The 25,599-nt window shown below is 55.7% G+C and overlaps 2 protein-coding genes across 5 annotated transcripts in view; both read right to left on the bottom strand.

The window, feature by feature from the left end:
• Positions 1-705: 705 nt before the first annotated feature.
• Positions 706-12,576, bottom strand: FDXR (ferredoxin reductase). 3 transcript variants are annotated; one of them, XM_049635800.1, is made up of 14 exons: positions 12,413-12,576; positions 11,896-11,903; positions 11,708-11,818; positions 11,545-11,616; positions 5,206-5,301; positions 4,874-4,996; positions 4,581-4,694; positions 4,125-4,226; positions 3,207-3,314; positions 2,873-2,957; positions 2,541-2,740; positions 2,287-2,458; positions 1,262-1,432; positions 706-1,136 (listed from the first exon to the last, which is right to left on the bottom strand). In XM_049635800.1, the coding sequence occupies exons 1-14, from the start codon at positions 12,489-12,491 to the stop codon at positions 1,006-1,008; spliced, it is 1,572 nt and encodes a 523-aa protein (XP_049491757.1). In that variant the 5' UTR covers positions 12,492-12,576; the 3' UTR covers positions 706-1,005. The 3 variants fall into 3 exon arrangements, with proteins under 3 accessions (XP_049491757.1, XP_049491758.1, XP_049491756.1); XM_049635801.1 differs by lacking the exons at positions 11,708-11,818; positions 11,896-11,903 and having other exon boundaries at positions 11,545-11,642; XM_049635799.1 differs by lacking the exons at positions 2,873-2,957; positions 11,708-11,818; positions 11,896-11,903 and having other exon boundaries at positions 2,287-2,740; positions 11,545-11,642.
• Positions 12,577-15,166: 2,590 nt separating this feature from the next.
• Positions 15,167-25,599, bottom strand: part of FADS6 (fatty acid desaturase 6) — a 15,482-nt gene continuing 5,049 nt past the window's right edge. For both annotated transcript variants that reach the window (XM_049635798.1, XM_049635797.1), the window contains 4 exons: positions 20,296-20,476; positions 19,511-19,698; positions 18,109-18,288; positions 15,167-17,362 (listed from right to left, as the gene is read on the bottom strand). In XM_049635798.1, the coding sequence (XP_049491755.1) occupies positions 17,213-17,362; positions 18,109-18,288; positions 19,511-19,698; positions 20,296-20,476 (699 nt within the window). In that variant the 3' untranslated portion in view covers positions 15,167-17,212. The remainder of the gene's footprint in view (positions 17,363-18,108; positions 18,289-19,510; positions 19,699-20,295; positions 20,477-25,599) is intronic.

Below are 25,599 nucleotides of genomic sequence, written 5' to 3'. Positions count from 1 at the left end.
CCCCGCTGCTCCAGGCCCCTCCTTGCCCGCCCGCGCGCGGGACGCCTGGGTCCCTTCTCCCCTCTCCGGGGCTGCGTCCCCAGACCCGACACTTGGGGCCAAGTGCGGCCTCGGAGAAACCAACAGCCCGCCTGGAGCCCTGGGTTCGAGCCCGCAGCTCACTAGCTGTGTGACCTTGGGCCAGTTCGTTCGAGGACCCCTCGCTCTCTAAAGTGAGACCAGCCTCTTGGGGACTGGCACAAAAGACGGTGAACACGCCTCATAAACTGCAAAGTACTACAGAGACTGAGGTGTTTTTAAAAGGCTTGTCCCTGTGGCTGGACACCAAGACAGGTTGGACCCTCTGGGCCACAAGGCGGGCCTGAGGCAGGCTGCTGCCTGACTCCTCGCTCCCACTTTTTCTCTTCTTGTTTTGGTTCTACGGGGGGGCTAACCAGAAAGGCAACTGGCCCGAGGGACCCGCGGAGCAGGCACGATGGGGTCCCAGGGTGCCTGAGGTGTGAGCAGAAGGCAGGCAGGCCGCAGCAGCGGAGCCAAGCCGCCAGAGGGACAGTGGGTTCCAGGCCTGACTGCCAAACACCCTCCGGCCCCCAAGAGTCCCCAGAGCAGGGAGCTGGCTCTGCAGCGCCACCTGGTGACAGGCAGGGAGCCGTGGCTGGAAGGTGACCCCGGGCCCCAAAAGAAGTTGCACACCAACCACTGGCCCTCCTTCACAGCTGTTTTATTTCCAATATATTCCTGACCTGGTGACCCTCCACAGTCCAGCGGGAAAGATGTGGGAGGGAGGAAAGTCAGCCTGCACTTCCACCCACCCCTAAAGTTATCTCTGGCGAGGGTGACCTTTCGCCAGGGGAAAGCACGCAAAGGGCCCTGGAAAAGAGGCGGCCAAGGCCCCGTGCCAGGGCGGGCAGGCGACACAGCTGTGGCTCAGAGTCCTGCTGGCTGACCCAGGCCCCTCTCCCCTGCACAGCATGCCTTCCGTCCCTGCCAGGCTGGGATCTAGGCTCAGTGCCCCAGCAGTCCCAGCATCTCCTGAGGATCCAGCAGCTTCTCCCGGGGCTTCCCAGCACCCTTGCCCCGGGACACTTCCTCGGCATCCAGCTTCTCCCAGTCCGAGAAAGAGACAGGCTGGACCCCTGAGGCACAGGGAAGAGAAGTCACTGCCTCCACCTCCTCCTCCAGCCCCGAGCACCCTTCCCAAGCAGCGGAAAGGCCCAGGGCTGCCCACCACACCTCCCAAGAGCTCACATGGGGCCCAGACCTCGGCTGCTGAGCAGGGCCTCGATGGCTGCATAGCCAGGCCTGGGACCCGGTGGCAGCAGCCCAGCCTTCAGGTCCTGCAACAGCATCTGGCCGGTGAGGAAGCTGTCAGTCATGGTGGTGGCGATGACGCCTGTGGGCCCCCGCTTCACCCAGCCGCTGCAGTAGAGGCCTGGCAGGGGATAACAAAGGGTCAGGAAAGGACAGGTAGCTGGATACTTCTGGCAAGTCTAAGCCCCCAGGGCACACACCTGTGCATGCACACGCGTGCACACCCCAAGCACACCCACGCTGGCCCGCGGTCCTGGACTCTTCTCAACCTGTTCCTATCACAGTCTCCATCTCAGTTTCCATCTCAGTCTCCCTGTCGACCAGGAGCTCCCTGAGGGTAGGAGATGGGTCTTGGCCCGCCTCCAGTCTTAGTAGGCCCTTCTAAATACTAGCAGAATGGGCGCCTGGGTGGCTCAGTCGGTTGAGCATCTGACTTCAGCTCAGGTCATCATCTCGCAGTTCGTGGGTTCAAGCCCCACGTTGGTCTCTGTGCTGACAGCTCGGAGCCTGGACCCTGCTTCAGATTCTGTGTCTCCCTCTCTCTCTGCCCCTCCCCCGCTTATGCTCTCTCTCCATCAAAAATAAATAAATGTAAAAAAAATTTAAAAAAAATACTAGCAGAATGAATGAATGGGTATTTAATCAGACTGGAGGCTCCTTTAGGACAGGGGCTGTGGTTTCTTCTCTAGTCCCAGCACCGAGCACAGGGGCCTAGCCCAAAGCACACCTCAGTCAAGTGACCGACTAGATCACCAGGCATATGTGGGCATGCCGGCTAGACTGAGAACCTCCCTCCTAGCTAGAGCCAGGAGGAGGGTGGCTGGGTCCCAGGACAGCGTCCCGGAACAGCATCCTGGCTCAGAGCAGTTTCTTAGTGCATGTCACTGGCCGAATGAATGAATGAACGGCCCCAGGTGATGCCAGCCTCTCCATCCCCCACCATGGTTTCGTGCCCAGATTTCGGCATCCTCTCACCTGGCACATCTACAACCCGGCCTTCCATATTGGGGATGACCCCAAGCTTGGGGTCAAAGGGCACACTGGGATCGATGGGACGGCTCTTATACCCAACGCTGCTCAGTACCAGCCCACAAGGGAGGTCTTCCGTGTCTCCAGTGGGCACTGCCCGGGCAGCCTCAGCGACACCCTGTTGAGGAGAATGTGGGCAACACCGGGCTGGGGTGGGGAGACTTGAGAAGGCGGGTATCTTTGAGTAACATGAGACTTGCCTCCAGTCTGGTGACTGCCAGGCGAATGCCTGCTGCCCGTCGCCCGTCTGGTGATGGCAGCACCTGCTGGGGGCTTCGGAAAAAGCGGAGGCCCCAGGCGCGGGAGGCCGGTGCCTGGCGGGCAGCGTCCTCTGTCCCTGGCTTCTCCGTGGCTGTTCGAAGCAGCAGTTCTGTGAGCCTCTTCCTCGGGCGGGGGACGTCTGTCAGCAATGAGAACATCTCAGGCCTGGCCCTGGGTTACAGCCCTCGCCCCCATTGCTCTCCCCCGAGCCCTGTCTGACCTAGACCATCCCCTTCCTAGAGAGCTGGGGGGCCAGGTCAGGGCCCCTCACCCTTGATTCTGTCCTGAAGGCCCAAGAAATCCGCAGGATCCAAAATGGGCCGGGTTCCTGGTAACTGAATCATCTCCCGAAGCTCCTTGGGGATGGGAGGTAGGGGAGGAGTTCAGGCCCAGAGCACTGTCCACTCTGGAGCCCACCCCACAGACCAGACCACAGGGGAGACACCCCACCCGCCACCACAGAAGGCACTAGGCCTCAGGGCCCTGCCGGGCTCCCCCTCTTCCACCGTAGGCAGGAGCCATTCTCGGGGGCTCAGTCCTGCCACACCTCCCAAGGGCAGACCATCTATTTGGGACCCTGACCCCTCTCCCTCTGGCCCCGGCACCTTAATGGTGAAGGCCACTTGCAGGGGTCCGCGTCGGCCCACTATCCACACCGTCTTCACCCGACTCTGCCTCAGTACCCCCAGGGCAGCCTCTGTGATGTCCGTTTTCTGGCACAAAAGGAGGGCTTAAAGTCATCGGGCACTGACCAGGCAAGGGGCCTTTTCATTTGGCTGTTTCCCTACCCTCAGTGGGGAGAAGCTCTGCAGCCTGAAACGGCACCACTGCCCCACCTGGTGGCCAGATGGAGCACTGCCTCCAATTCTGCAAACGGCTCCAACTAGTAGCCAGCCAGGCTCCTTCCTGCTCTTTCCTTCAACAAGTGTCCACTCAGTGTTTTGCTTGGGCCAGGCACTAGGCAAGGGGCATGGGGGTGGGGTGTCAGTGGTAAGCAAAAGAGACATGGTGCTGGCCCTCACAGAGCTTCTGATCTGGTAAGAGAGAGTGACACTTATCAAATATTCATTAATAAGTATAAAATTGTCATGGTGACAATGTGCCTTGAAACAGAAGTAGACAAGTCTATGAGAGGGTATTATAGGGAAATAGACCTATTAAGGCAGTACTGGAGGGCTTCCTGGAGGAAGGGACAGCTGAGCCAAGAACGAAAAGATGAACACAGGTTAACTGGCAGGGGGAGTGATGTACACACTGAATAGGTGTTTGTTTGTTTGTTTGTTTGTTTGTTTTTTAAGGCCCACGTAGCTAGAGTGCAGAAAGCGAAGCGGAAACGGTATGAGGCAAAGCTCACGGGCTGCCTTTCGGAAGGCTTCTGCCTGGCACCATAGGGAAACAGAGGCACTGAGCTCAGTTTGGAGGATGAGGCCTGAACCCTGCAGGCAGTGGCACCGTCTCCTCAGTGTGCCCCCAGCCTCCCCACCCCCCCCCACCCCGCCTCCAGCCCTGACCTACCCACTCACCTCCAGGTGCTCAGGTGGGGTCAGCAGGATCCGGGCCACATCCAGAGCCACATTCCCTTGCCCCAGAATCACGGCTGTGTCACAGCTCAGGTCTGGTGCCAGCTAGTAGGGAGAGGTCCGGGTAGGGCTCCCCTAGCCTTGGCCCCGATCAGTCTCATCTCAGCTCATGCCCAATCCCCAGTCGAGCCCCCAGGCTTCCCCACACTCAGAAAGCCCACCCCACCTGAGCCTCAGCGGAAGCCCCTCCTCTCCTACCCAGCCCTGCCTTCTCCCAGAGGCCTTCCCTGGCTGACCTCCCCCCTCAGGCAGCCTGATGCTTCACATCTCATCTCACTGGGGACCTCCCAGTTTTGGACAGGGGCTCCCTCGCCCCCCAGCTGCGGCATCCAAGAGCCGCCCCTGGCCCTGGCTGAGGGGTAAGGAGGAAGAAGTAGCAGGAGTGCTCCCCAAACTCACCTCCCGGTTCTCAGGAAGCCCGTTGTACCAGCCCACAAAGGCCCGGGCCGAGAACACCCCAGGCAGCTCCTCACCAGGAATTTCCAGGGCCCGATGGTCCTCTGCCCCATAGCTCTGAGGAAAGACCCAGAGTGCTTGGCACCAGCTAAGGGGCCAGGCAGACCCTGGTAGGCCTCCTTCCAGCTCCCCTGCCCAGTGGCTTGGGCCTCACCCCTACCACCTTCCATCCCTCGGCCAGTGGCCGCCCTGCCCCAATCCCCTGCCCACCCTGCCCCCCACCCGTGAGCACTCACCAGCACCACAGCGTGGTAGGCTGCCCGGAGCTCCGGCACAGCCACGTCCCTGCCCACCACCACATTGCCACGGAAGGCACATCGGGCCGAGCGAGCCGTCTGGGTAAAGGTGTTGATGACATTCTGCAACAGGCCCCAGAGGGGAACGGGTTAGGGGCCGGGCACTTCAGGAACCATGCCTGAGCCACCCTCACCTCACAATGTCCCCAGGCGGGAACCCGAGTGACATCCACACAGAGCGCCCGGGGTCATTCCATGCAGCCAGGGAGCCCCCTTTCCCTCCTCAGCGTAACCCATCTCCAAACTCCCTCCTTGGGCCCAGAGAGACCCACCTTCACCTCGGGGTGGTCGGGCGCCACGCCAAAGCGCACCAGGCCGAAGGGCACAAGCTGCTTCTCGTAGATGTCCACGTGGGCCTGGGGGTGGTGCTGGGGAGAGGGCGACAGTCGGTGGGGCTGAGGGAGAGGCTGGGCCCTAGGGCTCCTCCCATCCCCGTTGGGGCAGGAGAGCCCAGTTCAGCGGGGGGCGGACACAAGGAGGAAGAGGGGCCCCCAACTCCCCAGCAGCCTGGAGACCCAGACAAGAGGACTGGGGCAGCATGGTGGCACGGGCAGCCGAGGTCAGCCCTCGGGACTGCCAGCCCATCGCGAGGGGAGGAAGGAGGCAGCTCTCCCGCCACTGGAGTTGCGGCCGGGGAGCTTCTTCACCCACTTGGCTCAGGCATGACACGCAGCCCTGCCTTTGAACACTCCCATACTTCTAGAAATGCTCAGCCAGTCTGATGAGCTGAGAACTACGCTTTGAACTTGAGAGCCGCCTTAGCTCTAGCCTCCACAATCATCCTGTTGGAAAAGGGGTCCACAAGACATGGGAGGGAGGGACGTGGAAGGGAGAAGGAGATCGAAGCGGCTCACTCTCGGTCTTAGAAAAAACGAGCTCACTTATACAGTGGTCCCACGTGGCCTGCTCTCTGGAGCACCTACAGGGGCCACGGGGAAAGCAAAGTGTTGCGGTCGGGCAGACAAGTTGGGTCTGGCTCTGCCACCGACCAGTCACACGGCCCTGGCCAGTCCCGAGATCTGCCTGGGTGTCAGATTCTTCCTCTGCAAACCGGGACAGATAACAGCCCCCTCTCGGGGGTGTTGGGAAGCATCCAGAAGGTCAGGACCGTGAGAGATGCTGGGCCACAGCGGGTTTGGAGTCAAGAGGTTGGGGCTCCCATGGATGACACTGACCTGCCTTAGGGCACCCCTATCGAAGGCTCTTGCTGTGATGCTCCCGATTCAATGGGACTCAAGCCAAATAAGCTCCTGCCCGCCAGTCGCCCTCACCCCTACAAAGGCTCACACTCACCTCCTCACCTTTGTCCAAATCCCCTCTTGCCCTCCACTCCACTGCCTGCGCCCAAGTTCAGGCTCCCCACCACCCACCTGTCCGAACGTGCCTGGGGAGTTATTTCTGGAGAACTGTAAGGCCCCGGGAAAGTGAACGGTGTAACTGCTGAAACGTCAGCGATGTTCGGGTCTCGAGGCTGCCGAGTGCGATAGCACTATGAGAACACAGCCCCGTGATCGCCCAGGAGCCAGTTAGGGAACAGACCCACTGTAATTGCTTAACAGTCCTTGAAACCGCACGGCTTCCCTGCATGCTTTCACGTAAACACCAGATGTGTGTTTGGTCTATGTCTGGAGGCTCCTCGTGTCTTCCTCCCACGCTTTAACATTCTTGCGTGTTTCTACCCGGCGAACGTGACATAGAGACCACGTGCCGTTTGCTGCTGCTGTTTCGCTGGCAGAGGTCCGCCCTGCACGTCCGCTCGGTCTAAGTGTCTGAGGACTTTGTCTTCAGTGCGTGGCTACACGTGCCTCCTACTGTCCCCATCCAGGCCAGCCACCGGCTGTGCCCGAACCACCTCCCTCACGCCCCACTGATGCCGTCTCCACTCCGCAGGGACCAACCCCAGCCCCTCCGCTGTCCGGCTCTGTCCCACAGCGAAGTTTCTTAACTTCTCCTACAACAGAACAGCTCTTCTGGGTGATGCTTGTGATCAAATGAGCGGGGCCTGAAGCCCTTAGCCCGCAGTTGACCCACTGTGAGCGTTCAATCAAAAAGGCACCCTTTGAGGAGCACCCGGGTGGCTCAGCCGGTTAAATGTCCGACTTCGGCTCAGGTCAGGATCTCACAGTTCTGTGAGTTCAAGCCCCGCGTCGGGCTCTGTGCTGACAGTTCAAGAGCCTGGAGGCTGCTTTGATTCTGTGTCTCCTTCTCTCTCTCTGCCCCTCCTCCACTTGTGCTCTCCCTCTCTCTCTCAAAAATAAATGAATAAACATTAAGAAAAAAAAGCTGCCTTTTACCGTTACTGCTGCACGCAATCACCTTGCCCACAAACCTGCCCTGCCTGCCCACCGCCAAGGGACAGAGTGCAAACTGCTCAGCCTGGCAGTCCGTATCATACACAACCTGGCTTTTCATCTTTCATCCTTCTTTCCTGCTATGGAGCCTTCCCTCCTGGTCACACCACCCCCTGCAAGTCCAAGGCCAGCTCCCCAGTGCTAGACCTGCTGGTGTGTTTACTGAGGTCTCTCATGGCCGACCTTGTCTTCAGAGAACTCTCTCTTCTCTGACTCAGCTCCCCCCTCCCCCTCTGGCTGTTCTTTCTCAGGCTTCTTCTCTTCTGCCCCTGCCCCCACCCAACTCCCAATGAAAACATTCTCTGAGGTTCTTCCAATGTGGGACCCCTCCCCTCTCCCAGACACACATTCCCTGGGGAAGCTGCAGCCACTCCCTCCTGTGACCTCAGATTCCCATGGACCTGCTGCTGTTCCACTCTCTCCCCTGCCCGGACTGTCCCCTCCAAACCTGAACCCCTGGATGACACTGCAGACCCCTCAAACCCATCCAGATGGAAGTCAACTCCCCATTCCGCCCAAACTCTCCCCTTCTGCTCCTCTGTTCCCTCCCATCCCATCCACCCAGAGCCCAAGCTAGAACCTGGGGCTCTTCCCCGGCTCCCCTCAACCCTGCCCAGTCGGTCAGTCATCCTCCCCTCCTGTGCCCCGCTGCCACGTCTGCAGCTCTCCATTGCTCTCCTGGCCACCTAGTCCTGCCTCCCCGCTCCGCTGTCTACCCTACAGGCAGAGAGACTTTCCTGTCCAAAATGGGCTGCTTGCCTAAAACTTTTCAGTGAAGTCAACCTACTTAGAGCAGTGGGCTTCTGAATCCCCTGGTCGGGGCGGGGGGGGGGGGGGGTTCTGTTTAAAATTGTTGATTCCTGGGGCGCCTGGGTGGCTCAGTTGGTTAAGCAACTGACTTCTGCTCAGGATGTGGTCTCACAGCTCATGGGTTCGAGCCCCACGTCAGGCTCTGTGCTGACAGCTCAGAGCCTGGAGCCTGCTTCGAATTCTGTGTCTCCCTCTCTTTCTCTGCAACTTCCCCCACTTTTGCTGTCTCTCTCTCTCTCTCTCAAAAATAGATAAATGTAAAAAAGTTTTTTTTTAATTACATTGTTGATTCCTAGGCCCCAGCCCCAGTTTGATCAGGTGTGAGGTAGGCCCAGAAACGTGCATGGAAATACCTATCCCGTGGGACTGATGGAAGGAGGGGGAGGTGAGTGGACTGAAAAACTGCCTGCCTGCAGGCCCGGCCGGAGCCTTCCGAGGCGCCCTGGCTCTGGGCTCATCAGCTCTCCACGCTTAACACACAAGCCTGTCTTCCCAAACTCACCTGTCCCCAAAGGGACACTCTCTCCTCCCTCCGGGCCTTGCCCATGGGGCTCTCAGTGCCTGGGCCTCTCTTGCCTGCCACCTACCCCTCGCCCACCTGGCAGCTCCTTCTGTCCTTCAGACAGCACTTTGGACACCTCCTCCTCCAGGCTGAGTTGGGTGCAGCTCTCTGTACACCACGCCCTCCACCCCCAGTTTCTTACACTATCAGAGGCTTAGAAACTGTAAACTCTCTTCCTCTCCACTCCACAACCCCCCTACATTAGACTGGTATGTCCTTGAGCATAGGGCCCATGTCTGTCCTGCTCACACCTATGTTCCTACCATTGAGTCTGTGCCTGGAGCGTGTCAGTGTCCAATAAAGGACTATTGAGTGAACAGCCTAGCGTGGTACCTAAGAGCAGCTCTGACCCATAAATACGCAGAATAAGCTCATGGTTGCCAGAGAGGAGAGGGTGGAGGGATGGGTAAAATGGGTGAAGGGGAGTGGGAGGCATAGGTTTCCAGTTATCTAATGAATAAGTCACAGGGATGAAACGTACAGCATGGGCAACACAGGCAAAGGTGCTATGAAAGCCCACACGGTGACAGATGGTAGCTACCCTAGGGGGAAACATAACAGTGTAACATACACACTGGGGGAGAATCACTATGTTGAACTCCTGAAACTAATGCAACATTGTGTATCAACTATACTTCGATTAAAATACATTTGGGGAGTGGGGGGTGGGGGCGCAGGTGGTTCACCTACCAGTCAGGAAATCTGACTCTTGAATTCCACTCAGGTCATGATCTCACAGTTTGTCAGTTCAAGCCCCGCATCGGGCTCCATGCTGACAGTGCAGAGCCTGCTTGGGATTCTGTCTCCCTCTCTCTCTGCCCCTCCCTCGCTTGTTCTCTGTCTCTCTCTCAAAAATAAATAAAAATGAACTTAAAAAAAATAAAAAATTGGGGCACCTGGGTGGCTCAGTCGGTTAAGCGTCAGACTTTGGCTCAGGTCACGATCTTGCGGTTTGTGAGTTCAAGCCCCGCGTCGGGCTCTGTGCTGATGGCTCAGAGCCTGGAGCCTGCTTCAGATTCTGTGCCTCTCCATCTCTCGGCCCCTCCCATGCTCATGCTCTGTGTCTCTCTGTCTCTCAATAATAAATAGATGTTAAAAAAAATTTTTTTTAAATAAAAAATAAAAATAAATACATGTTTTTAATTAAAAAAAAAAAAGAAAAGAGCAGCCCTGCCATCTGCCTGCCTGCATTGAGAGCCTAGCACCTTCCCCGTCCGGGGGGACTCTGGACAGTGTCACTCAGCCCCAGTGTCCTGACCTGTGAAGTGAGAGTCAGGACACCTGCTTCAGAGGTTGTCATGGGGAGATGAGATGCTGTACGGTACCTGGCTTGGCTAAGTGCCACTGCCCCTGACATGTTGCACTGTGTTCCTGTCTGGGGAGCACACCCAGTAGCTTGGAACACCCAGTGGGCAAGGACTGGCTTGTAACTGGCTCTGTGTCCATCCCCCGGCACCTCTTACAAGGAAAGTGTGTGCAAGTGTGCAGGTCAGAGCCCCTGCTCACACTGGGGGCACTGAGAAGCCCGCCTGGAAGGCCCACTTTTCCTCCCCAGATTTCAGGCTCAGCTAGCAAGTTCCCCTTACGCAAAACCCTCCCGGATCTCCCCTGACCCTGTGGGATCCCCGGTCTCCATCCCAGGGTCGAGGGCTGTTCTACCACATGCAGTTTGCCCATGCATGACCCCTCCGCACGCAGCAGGTCCTCCCCAAAGCCCGTGGCCTCCTTCAATGAAGCTGAAATGCACCTTCTCCAGGAAACACTTTCTGACTGACTGCACCTCACTTAGCTCATGCCGTTCACATCACAGTAACTAGCTCTTTCCCCTGTGTTGCTTGGTCACTTTTCAGCAGGGTGTCCAACTCACGCCAGTCCCCCCCAAGACTGCCCCCCATTTAAAAATTTTTTTAATGTTTATTTTTGAGAGAGAGAGAGCGTGTGAGTGGGGGAGGGGCAGAAAGAGAGAGGGAGACACAGAATCCGAAGCGGGCTCCAGGCTCTGAGCTGTCAGCACAGAGCCCGATGCGGGGCTCGAACCCACAAACCATGAGATCATGACCTGAGCCGAAGTTGGACGCTTAACCAACTGAGCTGCTCAGGTGCCCCAATCCCCCAGGTTTTAATATTGAAAACTCCATGTCCTAGGCAAACTAGGAAGATTGGTTACCCTACTTTTTAAGTTTCTGCATGTATGTGTGTATAATTAATATATTCATGCTTCCTCCTGTCTCTCCATAGACACCCCAAGTCCCTCCAAAGTGAGGCCACTGTCTCATGTCTTAGCCTAGGTCTCCATCCCTCCCCCCTCCCACCAATATCTGCCCAAGCCTCAAGGGTAACCAGCAGCCTTGGGGCCCTGCCCACCAAGGCCAACACTGTAAGCCTTGAGACTCTGGCCTTGGGGTGGGTGGAATGGGGGGGGGGGGGGGGGAGGGCAGCCTGAAAGAACAACATAGCATGGGGAGGGCTGGAGCATGACGAAGCACCTATAAGGCCAGAAAACTCTGAGAAGAGGGGATAGCCTCAAGACATAGGACGTTAAGGACAGAGGAGAGAAAGAAAGAAGGGAAGATGAGGGGCAGGATACAGTTATCCTGTAGGTCTACACAATCTCCCTGACGGGTTTGGCCAAAGAGGCATCTCAGACCATCTGCCACTGACTGCTGCCTATGGGGCAAACACACTTCTCCCATAGTTGAGGACCTAGACTGGGGAGCCCCAGATGGAGGTGACAAAGCATATAGGAAGTGTCCAGTCTAGATGGACTGGGAGACCCTTTCCCATCAGGGATCCAGGAGTGCTTTTAAAACCCACAGGGGTGGTACTTGCCCTCAGGATTGGAGCAGCAGGTGAATCATGGGAGAGGGAACCAGGAAGACATGGCTTACCTTTAGCAGGTGTTGGGCGGTATAGAAACCAGCTGGGCCACTGCCCACCACACAGATCTGGGGGGGCTGCTCCTGGGTGGAGAACCGCTGCCGGAAGCCTTTGTGGGAGGGAATGGGAAATGGGTGGGAGGTCAGATCAACACCCCCTCCCCACTTCCCAAACCAACAACAGTGTCAGAAGATGCAGCTTCCCAAGCTTCACCCCCAATTGCACTCTCCTCCTCTTTTTCCTCAAAGCCTTGGCGTTTGCAGGATCTCTTACTTCATCTGAACCCTCAAAGTCCGTGTCTTCATCCAGAGCCCTACGTTTCACCCATGAATGTATTATGCCTACTCAACACCCCCCATCACCCCTGAAGCTGCCTGCACAGCACTTCATTTTTCTTGCAAGGTTCCCCACCCAGCCAGCTAGAATACCACATCCTTCCAACCGGCTCCATATCCCACTCTTGCTGGCGTGGACCCCCCCCCACCCCGCGCCATGCCCAACTGTGCCTCTTCTACCCACTCTCTCTCCACAGAATACTATATTGTCCATATAGATCCTGTCATTCCTATAGACCCCTGTTTTACTTCGGACTTCCCTCTCGGCCCACAGACCTTCATATAACCCTCATTCACCTCTTCTCACACCTGTGCACCTCATAGTCTCCCCTTCTCACTTCTGTGGACTAACATCTCACCGCACAGGCCCCCGCCTGCCCCCGTACACCACGCCAATCTCATCCGCATGAGATGACCTCTCGGGTCTCGCCCCTGGTCCCCTCTCACCCCTCTCCAGCCCTGCCCCAGCTCCGCCGACCCCCACACTTGGCGCTCGCAGGCCTCCCCGCGCAGCCATCCGTCCCTACAGGTGCCCTGCTCCTACTCGGGGTGCTCCCGGGGAGAGGCGGCCGTGTCCGACGCCACGCCGACCAGTGCCACCAGTGCCAGCAACGCGGAGCCATGGCTGGAAAGACCAACCAGCCAGCGGACCCGACCCCGGAGATGGCCCCGCGCTCCGCGATGGGGGATCCTCGCTGCTCGCGGGCTTCGGCCCCCCCCCCCCCAACCCCCCCCCCAAATCCCCCCCCCCCACCCTTTGGGAGAGCGCAGCGTGGAGGCCACACTCCCCCCGCCCGAAAGAATCCCGCCCCAAAGGAGAAGTCCGCCCTCGGATCCACCCTCTATCGCTGAGGGCCCGCTCCCAGGACGTCCGAACTGTCGTGACTTAATAAATTTCTCCCCAACCTTCACCCTCCCTCCAATCGTCTAGAGGCTAGGGTTGGAGGAGAGCGAATCTTCATCGCTGTTCCAATCCCGCCTGAAGGAGAGAGCCAATTAGGAAGGGGCTTACTTTACTTAGACCCTCCCACTCAGAAACTCTCGTCGCTCTCTGATGACGCACGGGCCCTTCCCTTTTCAAAGCGAACCCTCCCTCCCTACGTCTGGTTTCTTCCTAACCAATCACGAGTCGAGTTCCAAGGGCGCCTCCCTGTCCATTGCGTAATAACCACGGAGTCCGGAAGTCTGGAAAAAAATGGCTTCTGCCGGAGCCTTCGGGGCTTTCTGGGCGTTCTACAGGCGTGACCCTGGCCAGATGCTGTCCAGGTCGGGCTAGAGAGCATTTTAAACTTTGGAGATCCAATCCCGTCTCACCGCCCCCCCCCCCTTTACGTAAGTAAAGAAACGGGAGAAGCGGCTTGCCCCTGGTACTAAGGACAGGGCAGATCTCCCACCCTTGCCCAACAACACTGGAAGTAAGGGTGAGGCTGCTAAGGCACTGGCCTTGGGTGCAGAATTGAAGGGAGTGCCAAAAGCCCAGTAATCAAGATAAGTAGTATTTTCATGCAACGTTTTGAAAGATCAAAATTAATGCCAAAAATCCACGGTGACCAAAATATGTATATAAAAGACAGGATCCCTGGTCAAATCTGACCCAATAAACCTAATGCCAGCTTCAGCTTCCTTTTTCCCCAAGGTCCCTCTTTGTCAGACACTTCGTTGGAGAAGCCTTCCCTGATGCATCTTCTCCCAAGCTGGGTTAAGGTCCCTTCTTGCCCACCCCCCCGCCCCACCCCCACCCCGCCCAAGACTCTAGTTTAGCTCATCGTTACTTATTACACTGCCTTACTGTTTTTTAAATTGTCTTTTTTATTGAAGTATAACAAACAGAAAAGTGCATAAATCATAAGTGTACTGTTTGATGAAACCACGAGATGTAACCATATAAGCACCATCCAGTTCAAGAAATAGGACATGTGCCTCTCCTTGTCACTTCCCCTCCTTCCTATTGAGAAGTGAATGACTGTTCTGCTTTTTAAAAAGTAATTGTATTTTGTGCCTGTCCCACTAGACCAGGAGGAGGCAAACTATGGCTTGCAGGCCAAATCCAGCCCGAGCTGATGGTTTTTACATTCTTAAATGGTTAAAGAATTGCAAACAATATTTTGTGGCATGTGAAAATTACATAAAGTTCAAAAAAAGTTTTATTGGAACACAGTCATGCTCATTTCTTTACATATTCTCTGTGGCTGTTTTCCCACTTTGATGGCACGAAGTGCTTTGAGTAGTTGTGACTGAGACCACATGGTCCACAAAGCCCAAAATGCTTACTATCTGGCCCTTTACAGAATGTATGTCAATTCCTGCACTCGATGGTAAGCTCCATGAGGTTGGGGCTCAATCTCATTCACTTTTATATCTCCAGAGCTCTATATAGTGCCTGGCATGTGCAAAGGCTCGTGAAGAGTTTGTCTTAGTGATCAAACCATGTGTTATCCTTTCATGGGGAGGAAGAGAAGGAGAGTCAGGATCAGACATCTCTGAAAGCCCTACAGGACTCCCCACCCAGAAACAGTATGTCTGGTGGTCGAGAGCATGGATTCTGGAATCAGACACACTAGGCTTGAATCCTTCTTCTAACACTTACTAGCGATATAATATTGAGAAATTTAATTTTTCCAAGCCTTGTCTTCACCATATGAAGGAAAAAATAGCAAAAACGTCTTGTAAAGACTGAAACTAGGTGGCGTAGGTAAAATTGTTGGCCATAAGTTCTGAAAATGTTAACTCTCATCACCATTGTCAATATAATCACCTCCCCTATAATTCTGTAAATTAGACCTCAGGTATCTGTACAGTCCTGGGAGGGCTTCATTCACTCCTATCACTTCACCCTTCCCTCCCAAGCCCCATGCTTTCCCAGCCCACATCCTTAGAGTAACAGAAAATTGAGCCTCAAAGAAATCGAGTGACTTGTTCCCAGGCACCTGTAGTCCAGCCAAGTCTCGTACCGGGGCCTTCAGCTACTGCCCAGCCCCCACTCAGGCCCAGGTCAATAACAATGAGTCACTGGTTATAGATTAGGATGGTTTTGATCATTGGCCAGGACTCCGCAATGGGACCTTTTCTGACATCGCATTTTTTCATGCGGAGAATTAGCAGTTTGATTAATCACATTCCCAGACCTGAAGGCAATTTCTGAGCTGTTAATGCATTTCGAAACAGCAGCAATAACATATAGCAAAGAACAAGGCTGGGGAGGCTGCCAAGGCTTTCTTGTTCCAGGAGGGCTGCTTGGATCCAAAACTCTGCTCTATCAGTCAGCCTCCCAGCAGGAAACAGATGGCACACTCCAAAGGACTGACTGAAAAGAGTTTAATGAAGGAACTTTGTACAGAGGTGTGGCCAGGATCAAGGGAATGGTGGAGCACCCCCAGGCTAGCAATGGCGGGAAGCCACTACCACCCCAGGTCCTGAAGAAGCAAAAGGAGGGAGTAGTTTCAGAAGTGGTGAGAGCCGTAGCTGTAGGAAAGGGCACCGGACAGCAGCTATGGTCTTTGGTAGAGGAAGGCAGGGCGAAGAAGAGTAGGGAATGGATTTGGAGGCGCAGGGTGGGTGCTCCAACAGGACCAGGCTTCGAGGATGCCTTCGCCTGCTGTCTAGCCCCTCCGCCCATCCCATTCAGCCTCCCCACCATCAGGGCCAGCAGGCCCTTTACCTTGTCCAAAGGCTTCACTGAAAAACAAGGCAATTGTGTGCTCTGAACATGACCCGCATGTTCTCAACCTAAGATGATTTTGCCCCCTAGGGGACAGTTAGTTGGCAATGCCCAGAGACATTTTTGATTGTTACAACTTGGGTTCCTGGCATCCCAGTGGGTAGAAGCTAGGGATGCTGTTAAACACACCATGCCCAGGACAAGCCCCAGTGGCAAAGAATGATCCGGCCACGATGTCAATAGTGCCGACGTAAGAAACCCTGCTTTAGACTAACTGCTCTGGTCTCCTGTCATAGGCCTGGCCTACTTCTCTGTTCCTGCCTCAGCCTCCAGCTGGGCCCCATCCTTGCACCCTCTCGCCCAACCACTAGTTAGGGAGGTTCCCAGTCCTCTCTCAAGGCTGCCCACTTTTGGCTGACCCTCAGTGGTGTCCCAAGCACACTGCTTTCCTCCTCCAGCTGGCATCAGTGATCCTCTGTATCCCTGCCTTCCTCCCCGCACCTGTTCACAGCCAAGCCCAGCTCTTGACTCAAGCCTTTGTAGCTGCACCCTGCCCTCCTTCCCCTCCCCTCTAAGGCTGTCTGTCCTCCAGACCCTGTTCCCATCACCCCCTCCAGCCTCGGCTACCCACCCCCAGTAATTTTTCTCCTTGCAATTGATAGTTCTTCGAGGCCTACCCCTGCTAGACATCATGGAACAAAGCAGACTTTATCTAGAGCTCGCCAAGGTCAAGCTCAAAGCTATTTACACTCTTATCTATGCCCTTATTTCCCCTGGAGTGCCCTCCCCACCAAACACACACACTTTAATTTCACTGATGTTCTTGAGGGTCTTGGTCGCTGCTGAGCCAGTGTCTTGCACAGGCTTCTCCGGCAGAGAAATTAGGAAAGTCTGCCAAAAGTAACCTCTCCCAGGGCACCTGGGTGGCTCAGTCCATTAAGCGTCCGGCTTTGGCTCAGGTCATGATCTCACAGTTCATGGGTTCGAGCCCCGCATCAGGCTCTGTGCTGACAGCTGAGCCCAGAGCCTGCTTCGGATTCCGTCTCTCTCTCTCTGCCCCTCCCCTGCTCGTGCTCTGACTCTGTCTCTCAAAAATAAAGAAAAAAAATTTTTTTTAATTTTTTAAAAAAGTAACCTCTCCCTGTGGCCCCTGGGGAGAGGGCTCCTTGGGGGACACAGCCTCAAAGAACACAGGAAGAAGCAGTGGGCAGTTGAGCATGGGGTCTCCTGGCGCCCGGGAGGCCCTGAGGGCCTGACCCTTCGCTCTCCTCACCTACCGCCCTGCCCAGGGCCTCTCCTATCCCCATTCCCCATCACCTTCCCTTAGCCCTATCAAGGCTCAGACACAGCAGGGGAGGAATCCAGCTGTTTAGCGCCCTCCCCCACCCCCACCCCAAGATGAAGTTGGCTGAGATCCAGACTGACCAGAATGCCCACCACTGTTACTCCTTGCCCCCAGATATCCCTCCAAACCCAGAAAAGCAAGCAGGTTTCTCCAGAAATCCCAGCCTGAGCTCTCCACCTCACTGCCCCCAGTACCTCCCCACTCCACCACCAGCAGCCAAGCCACCGCCCTGGGGAAGGGCCCATGCCCTCCTGGACTGAGGGAAGGCCAGCAGAAGCAAGAGAGCTAGGATCGGGCTGGGGGGTGGGGAGGCGGGGCGTAGGGGGCGCCCCCCCCCCCTTTCACTGCAATCCCACCAGCTCTGTGATGGGAGGGGTCTGCACCATGAACTCCTCATAGCGACTGAGGAACAGCCAGAAGCGAGCCAGGTAGGAGTCCTCGTTGTAAGGCAGCCGCTTCTCCTGGAGGAACCGGGACACCACGGGCTTCACCTGCCAGAAGATGGGCAGGAGGAAGGGCCGCTGAGTCAGGACTGTGGGCAGGTCCCTCCCCACGAGGGGCCACCCTCCTCCCAGTCCCTTGCTCCATGAGACTTTGGAGGAGATGAGGGGCAGGGACCATTCCTGCCTCTCCCCTCCCAGCAGGCAAGGGAAAAGGGTAAGGGGTTTCTCCCCAACTTCCTTCCCCAGGGCTCCCAACTCCATGACAGTCCTCCTTGGCACAGGGGATAAAAGCTAGAGCTCCCTGGGGTGCCTGGGTGGCTCAGTCAGTTAAGTATCTGACTCTTGATCTTGGCTCAAGTCATGATCTCACGGTTCATGGGTTCAAGACCCACGTCAGGCTCTGCACTGACAGCACCGAGCCTGCGTGGGATTCTCTTTCTTCCTCTCTCTCTGCCCCTCCCTCCCTCACACATACACGTTCTCTCTCTCAAAAATAAGCATTAAAAAAAAAAAAAAAAAGCAAAAGCTAGAGCTCCCTTTTACCAAGCACGTACTGTGTGCCTAGCATTTCAGATCCATTTCATTTCAACCTTAAAGCCTGCTGCTAGCAAGCCCTGCTTACCCTCATTTTCCAGAGGGGGAAGCTGAGGCTCTGAGACATTCAGTTAACTTGTCCAGAGTCACAGTGCTGGTAAGGAACCCACATGCCTCTGGTCAGAAATGCACTCTGCTGCCCGTACACGGGGCGGTCCTTCCAGGGAACCCCTGCCCAGGCCACCCTGATCCTCGCCTACCTTCAGGCACATGTTGTCAGAGAGCCGGGGGAAGAGGTGGTGCTCCACGTGGCAGCTGACAATGGAGTGGCCGAACGCCCATTCCAGTACAGGCAGTCGGGGCAGGTTCAGCACACCCAGGCTCATCATGTGAATCCTCTGAGGCTTCTTGTCCCAAGAGAACATGGGCAGCCCAATGTGCTGTGACAGACACGTGGGTCATAGCTTCAGGCTGGGCTGGGCAGCCCCGCACCTCCCCACCCTGCCCCGGACATCCTCACCCACCACGTGGGGACCCAGAGGGTCCTTCTGCCTCCCTCACCCCCACTGTGGCGAGACTCTCCTGTCTGTGCCCTGAGCTCAGTCTCACCCATCTCTGGGTCTCTCTCTCCACCTGTATAACAAGGGGCGTGGCCTGGGTACCCCCTTGAACCCCGGGGTACTGACATGCCCACGACTTCCCGCTGCACGCTCTCACGCCACTCTGCCTTTATCTCATCCTGGAGAGACCCTTCTCTGCTCTCTTTCCCCCCATCAAAATCCTGCTCAGGGTTCAAGATCAAGTTTGTGCACCCTCTTGTTGTTTCATTCAACAAGTATGGAAAAATGCCTCCTCTGCCAGGCTCGGTCCTGGGTCTTAAGGATTTGCAAGTGAATGGGCGCTTCTGCTCCAGTAGGACAGGGAGGCAGGACCCACAGCTGTGTCCTAGGAGATGAAGTCGTCACTGGCAGCACGGTAGGTGCTGGAATGGGGAAGGATACTCTGACCTCCAGGCACCTAGTCTTTGTGTCCAGGGAGCAGGGGCGCTTGCTTATGGAAATGGCCCTAGAACCGAGTGCTGAGCCCCAGGCCTCCCCTGAACACCTCCCATCTCCACCCCCTCCATCTGTGAAGGCCCTCCTCACTTGGGGTCATCACAGTAAGTGCCCTGAGGGCAGGAGATGGGGTCCTAATCACCTATGCCCCCACAGGGCCTAATCAAGTGCCCTATGCATAGAACTTTCTCAAATCTTGGGACACCTGGGTGGCTCAGTCAGTTGAGCCCCCTCCGACTTCGGCTCAGGTCATGATGGTTTGTGAGTTCGAGCCCCACGTCGGGCCCTGTGCTGACAGCTCAGAGCCTGGAGCCTGCTTCGGATTCGCGCTCCCTCCCTCTCTGCCCCTCCCCCACTCGTGCTCACTCTCTCTGTGTCTCTCAAAAATGAATAAACGTTAAAAAAAATTTTTTTAAGTTTCTCAAATCTTCCATCCACGATCCACGTGTGAATGGCAGCTGGTGTTGCAGAGAAGCAAATTCTTTACCTGAAATCCAACTTCTCTGTGATGACCCACGGAGAGAGGTTGGGGTGGGAGGTGGGGGGAGTGCATCTCTCTCCCCAGAACACTGAGTCTAGCCTGTGGTCAGGGTCGGGGAGGCCTCACCTGGAAGATGTTGACGTGGAGGTAAGGGTGGGCCAGCAGGGACCTGGTGGTGAACATGCACAGCAGGGCCGAGCCGGGGCTCCTGAAGCCAGATACATTCAGAAGCAGCCAATAGTGAGCGTAGAGGCCCAGGGAAATCAGGCCCAGCGTCCGCACAGCCGACCTGAGCTCCACCTTTCTCAGCCGCTCTGCCAGAGAGAGCAAGAAAGAGAGTGTGGGGGTGGGGGGAGTTGAAGCCTTCCCCCACCCCCCACCCCCGGCCCAATGGTGCTAACTAGGGCGTTAACTAGGGCGACCGTTCATCCACACAGCCCTGAAAAGTAGGTTCACCCATTTTATGGATAAGGAAACAGCATTAAGCAACTTGGCCAAGCCCACTCTGCTGGTAGGTGGTAAGAGCCATCCACGGCTGGGACCCGGGTCCGGCTGCCCTCCAGCCCCTCCCTCCACCATACAATACTGCTCTCACGATATTACAGTCCACAACCCGCAATAGAGCGCAAGGCCTTTGCAAAGTATTTTTACATCTATGACCTCATGATGCTTTCACACCGCCCTTGACGACCAAGTAAGAACCTGAGGCTCAGACTGGTTAAGTTACCTGCCTGTGGTCATCAGCCAGTAAGTGGCACAGCCAGACTTGGCCCGGGGGCCAAGGCTCCTTCCACCCTGCCTGGCTGTCTCAGAAAGTTTCTGGTCTTAACTTGGGGCTCCCAGCTTCCTCTACAAGCAGCCTCCAGGAAGCCAGGAGGGGGAGTAAGGGAGTGGGGCCCTGGCATACTCACCAACAGCCACCAATGGGGTGAGGATGGGGATCAAGAGAGGAGCAAGGAACATGTACACGTAGCGGTTGAGGCAAGGCAGCCTCCACGTGCTCGAGTCCCCAAGGCCCAACACATTGGTGTAACCATGGTGCATCTTGACGTGTCCATACTTGCCGTACTCTGCAGAGAAGGACGAGCATACCTAGAGGAGGGAGCCAGGGAGGGCACCGGGGGCCGTGTCAGGCACAGTCAGGCAAAGTAGGACCTCAAGGACACCCACCGTCCCCGGATGCTGCATTTCCGGGACCTTCCTGCCTCACACCCCGGCTAATCAGACCATCTATCTACTTAGGTTCCGCGGCCACAGAGTAGCAGCAAGTCAAAAGAACTGTGTCCACTAGGGGTGGTGATGCTAAGCCTTTGGAGGTGAGACGCCAGCCCCCACGATTGCCACTCTGTCACTGGCCACCCGAGCAAGCCTGCAAGCCTGACAGGGCTCTCAGGGGACTGGGCACACTGCAGGAAAAGCTCCGGGCACCCAGCTGTAATTATTTTGTTCATGTTTATCTTGGAAACATCTGTATTTCCATAACACTGCTTTGCATTCGGAGCCCAGAGCAGCAAGGGGAGGGGCGCAAGAGTGGCCTGGCCATGAGGGTGGCGCCCAGGGTGAGGAGCCCGGGTGGGGGGCTGAGTGTGAACCTCTCCCCAGGGGTGACTCCTCTGGCATGCACCGTCACCCTCGTGGGATTCTTCGTAGCTGCCCAGGAGAAGCAGAGGCTCTGGGACCCCAAGAAGGGCAATCATTCTGAATGCAAAAGAGGCAATAAGGAGTTTCTTATGCAGATATATGCAAATGAAAACGCATATAACAGCTTCCTCCAGTATTTCATCCAGACCAGAAGATCTTGTTAATTTTATCCAAGATCGCTGCCTGCCTGTTTCCGGAAGGACTTGAAGACTCTTCCAGCGCCAGTCACCACTGTGAGCCTCGAAAAGACAGCCGAACACCCTTCCCTGAGTGCCCAGCGTTCTGCACTTTACAAATGTGATTTGCTCATCTCCCAAGCCTAGTGAGTCAGCGGCGTTATTATTCACAGTTGACAGAAGCAGAAACTGAGGCAGAGAGAGGCCACGTGACCACCCCAGGTGACTAACCCCACCCCACTTGGCTAGGAAGGTGGCAGAGGTAGGATCTGAACCCAGAATCCACCCAAGAGAACCCGTAAGGCCCCGGAGATGAGCCGCTAACTCCAAGAGAGCAGGAACCCAGGCTCTGGGCCCCAGGCAGCAGAGGCAAAGCCAGGAGAAGACATATAAGGAACGACACTGTCTTCACACTCTGTTTGCAGCAACCTTCTCCCTCGGAATGAAACGGCACTGAAATACAGCCGGAAGGTCTAGCTAAAGGATGCTGGGGCGGGGCGGGGGCGGGGGGGAGAGGGACAGTTAGGGAGGTCACAACTGCGGTTTTACAACAGGCACGTCAACCCCGTATTGCAGGGGCCCCTCTGGAGACAGAGGATGGGGTCCAGCACAGCCCTGCTAGGAGTCCGTGACAGCAGCAGGAGGCGCTCCTCTCTCAGATGAGGTAATCTGCCTAGGAATGAGTTCTGCTGTTTCTATAAACTCGAAGAGGGACGAGGTTGGGCCAGGCTGCAGAGGGCGGGCAGGTCACGTGTCAGCTGAAGTGACATCTCTTGCAGGCCTGCTGGTCTCCAGAGCACGCACCCATCGGGGCCACGTGGTTGGTTCGGGTTCCAAGCAGAAGCTTTCAGCAGCGGGCACACAGGGCTGTGGCTGGGGTCTGCCGGGACATCCTCAGGAGCCAGCCTGCCTCTGTCCAGGGCTTCCAGGTGTGTGTTTTGATCCTCAAGGCTCTCTCCCATGTAACTGGAACCAGCAACTGGTTTTGTTTTTGTTATATTTTACAGAGAGTGGGTGAGAGGGGCAGAGGGGAAGAGAGAGAGAGACAGAGAGAGAATCCCAAGCTGGCTCCATGCTCAGAGCAGGGCCGGATGCAGGGCTCAATCCCACAACCCTGGGATCATGACCTGAGCAGAAATCAAGAGTTGGATGCTCAACCAACTGAGCCATCCAGGTGCCCCAAGAAGCAACTGTTTTTAATTGCTGCTTCTGTGCACCTCTCCTTCAAGGGCCAACCACACCTCTACTGCGCTGGGACGAAGTTGCCTTTCCTTTCCAGCACGGGCTCCGCATCTGCACGCACACTGGCGGCTCACCACACTCTGACTAGTGATGTCACAAACGAACTGGTGCTTGAGCAGGGCTGAGCATGGTAAGAACTGGGCCCTCAGGGACCCCGTCGGGTCCTCAGTCAGCTTCTCAGCCACGTGGCCAGACCCCAGGAAGCTGGGAGCTGAGCTACATGTGACTCAGTGCACACTTCCAGAGTCTGTACATGGTTGGCCTTTTTATATGAATAAGAACAGATTTGGAGCTATTTCTATAACACTGGAATTCTCACTCCCTTCTGGATGTTCCTTCCGTAGAGGAAAGGAGGGGGTGGCTTTGGGCTGGAAGAGAAGACTGCACACACTGCCGCGCATCTCCTGCGCATGTACGCCCATCAGCCAGAAGGCAGGGGAGATGGCCAAATGCCGCAGAGGCAGCTGGGAAATGCACTGTCTGCTGTGAAGGATTGGGCAGAGGTCTCACCCAAGAGGATTCCACATGCAGACCCAGGGAGAATTCCAGAAGCCTCAAGGCTTGATGATGTCTCTCCTCCTCCTCCTCCTCTTCCTCCACTCTCTTCCTCCACTCCACTTCTTCTTCTTCTTCTTCTTCTTCTTCTTCTTCTTAGTAATCTCTACATCCAAAGTGGGGCTCAAATTCATGATCCCAAGATCAAGAGTCACATGCTCCACTGACTGAACCAGCGGGTTCCCCAACGCTGGTGTTAACCTCTTAATGTCACCATGCAGTCAGTCCCTCCAGAAGACTTAAGGGCTCCAATCTCTTAGCAGCACTCAGGCTCTACAACTGGCCACAGTGTGCACGGGCAGGTACCAGTGAAAGTCCTCTTGCCACCTGCCCTCTGCTAAGTATCAGGGACCCCAAGTCTCCCATCATTCACTTCTTCCTTCACTCAGCTGTTTGCTCTCTCAGGCATCCTCCGCCCTCCGCCGGTGGCCAAAGGTAATTAACAGCTAAGCTGGTAGTTTGAAAACAATTATTTTTTTAATAGGAACTATGCTTACATAATTCTGAATTCAAAAAGTGGGCAGTGACAGGTCGTCTTTCTTTTTTTTCTTTAAAAAAATGTTTAATATTTATTTTTGGGAGAGAGAGAGAGAGCGTGCGCGCAAGCATGAGTGGGGGAGGGGCAGAGAGAGAGGGAGACACAGAATCTGAAGCAGGCTCCAGGCTCCAAGCTGTCAGCACAGAGCCTGATGCAGGGCTCGAGCCCATAAACCACGAGATCATGACTTGAGCCGAATACACTATTTGGGATATACTTCTACAAAAACTGTTTTTTTTTACCTGAAACTCGAATTTCTCTGGGAGTCCTGTTTTGTTTTGTTTTGTTTTGTTTTGTTTTGTTTTGTTTTTGCTACATCTGAAAGCCCTACTCGGTGAGATACAAGTTTCTGAGTCTGAGTCCTCAGGTACCGGGCAGGCCCCAGGTGAACATGGCCACCTCTCAGCACTTCTGGATAAGAGAGGGGGCAGCAGTGAGGGCCAAAGCAAGAGGAGACCCTGGGAACCTCGTCTTGATGGGAGCTGGCTGGATGTGGTCAGCCCTGAGCCATCGAGCAGCCATGATGGGATTCTCTCCCCTTTAAGGCCTTGTCCCCAGAAACTTCCCAGCTCCTCTGCTGGGCACACAGTCCTCCTTACTCCTTCTCTCCAGAGTCCAGATTTCTGTGGGTCCCTCATGTACCATGCTGTCGCCCGTATCCCTGCCTTTACGTGTACATCTGCTCTGTCTGGGGCTGGGGCTGGCAGCACTGTCCTGACAGTTCCTCGTCTGGACACGTTCCCCAGGAGTTCTCGGCCCTGGCACCACCGACATTTGGGACAGGGTCATTGTTGTGAGGCCTGTCCTATGCACTGAAGGCTGTTTACGGCATCCAGCCTCGACCCACCAGATGCCAGTAAGACACGTGCGAGTGCACACGCACGCACACACACACAAGCACACACACACACACACACACACACACCAGTCACAACAGCCAAAGATGTCTGCAGACATTGCCTAGTACCCCTGCTGTGCTCTCTCTGTGCTCACGGCCTGCACATCACCTGCTTGATGTCCCTGTCACATTCTGCCTGCCCTGGTCCCGGCTGAGCAGCCTTGGCCAAGTGACTGAACCCCCCAGATCAGTGTTTCCTCATGTACGAAGTGAGGGTAATAACAGCGTCCCACTCATAGGGAGGCATGATTACTAAAGAAGATAATTCGAGGCACCTGGGTGGCTCAGTTGGTTGAGCATCTGACTTCAGCTCGGGTCACGATCTCACAGTTCGTGAGTTCGAGCCCCACCTCAGGCTCCATGCTGACAGCTCAGAGCCTGGAGCCTGCTTCAGCTTCTGTGTCTCCCTCTCTGTCTCCACCCCTCCCCCCACTTGTGGTGTCTCTCTCTCTCTTTTTCTCAAAAATAAATTTTAAAAACGTAAGAAAATAAATTTTTTTTAAAAAGAAAATAATTCATGTAAAGTACACAGTAAGCACCCAGGAAGAATCGGCCAATATAATCAGGATTTTTATTGCTTCCCCACTTGACTCTGAGCCCTTGGAGAACTAGAGTGGGTCTCGCTTGCCATTGTGTCCCCAGCACGCAGAGGAGGGCTTGGACAAGCTCAGTGACGTGGAGGGCACTGCTCAGCCATCACTGATCAGCCTGGATCAGCACTGTCTCAGCCCCCCAAGCTCCTCCCTCAACCTGTGAATCCTGTTCTGGCTGGGCAGCCACTGCTGGACTCACAGCAAGCCTGCCCTGTTCTCTCCGAGCCTCTCCCTCAAGGCTGCAACCCTTGGACTCAGGCTGCCATCCACAGATGACTGCCTGGACCACCTAGCCCTGCTCCGGGGTCCTCTGCCACTGAGAGGCCATATGCACGCCCACCAAGGTCGCCACCACCAAGAGCCAAGCTGTACAGACCCACAGAAATAGGAGTTCCCAGAGTCCTCGGGCTTATCCTTGAGGAAATCACACCAAAGCTGGGGGCGGTGGGGAGGGAGGCTGCCGGAAAGTCCATTTTGCAGATCTACACATGATAAAATAAATGGCAGGTACACACACACACACAGACACACACAGTGCCTATGTCCATTTCCTGTACACACACACACACACA

This window comes from Panthera uncia, chromosome E1 (assembly GCF_023721935.1).
Source record: "Panthera uncia isolate 11264 chromosome E1, Puncia_PCG_1.0, whole genome shotgun sequence".
Lineage (NCBI taxonomy): Eukaryota > Metazoa > Chordata > Mammalia > Carnivora > Felidae > Panthera > Panthera uncia.
The sequence above is the reverse complement of the archived record's forward strand: the minus strand, read 5'-3'. Positions and strand labels throughout refer to the sequence as shown.

Bases quoted from the DNA above. Each gene is read 5' to 3' on its own strand.
- FDXR (XM_049635800.1), bottom strand. From the start codon at position 12,491: ATGGCTCCGCGTTGCTGGCACTGGTGGCACTGGTCGGCGTGGCGTCGG. The intron at 2,958-3,206 runs GTGCCGGGGCCA...CCCATCCCCAAG, and splicing joins AAGTGGCCTTCACCATTAAG to GAGCTTCGGGAGATGATTCA. The intron at 2,459-2,540 runs GCAAGTCTCATG...TCTCCTCAACAG, and splicing joins TGGCAGTCACCAGACTGGAG to GGTGTCGCTGAGGCTGCCCG.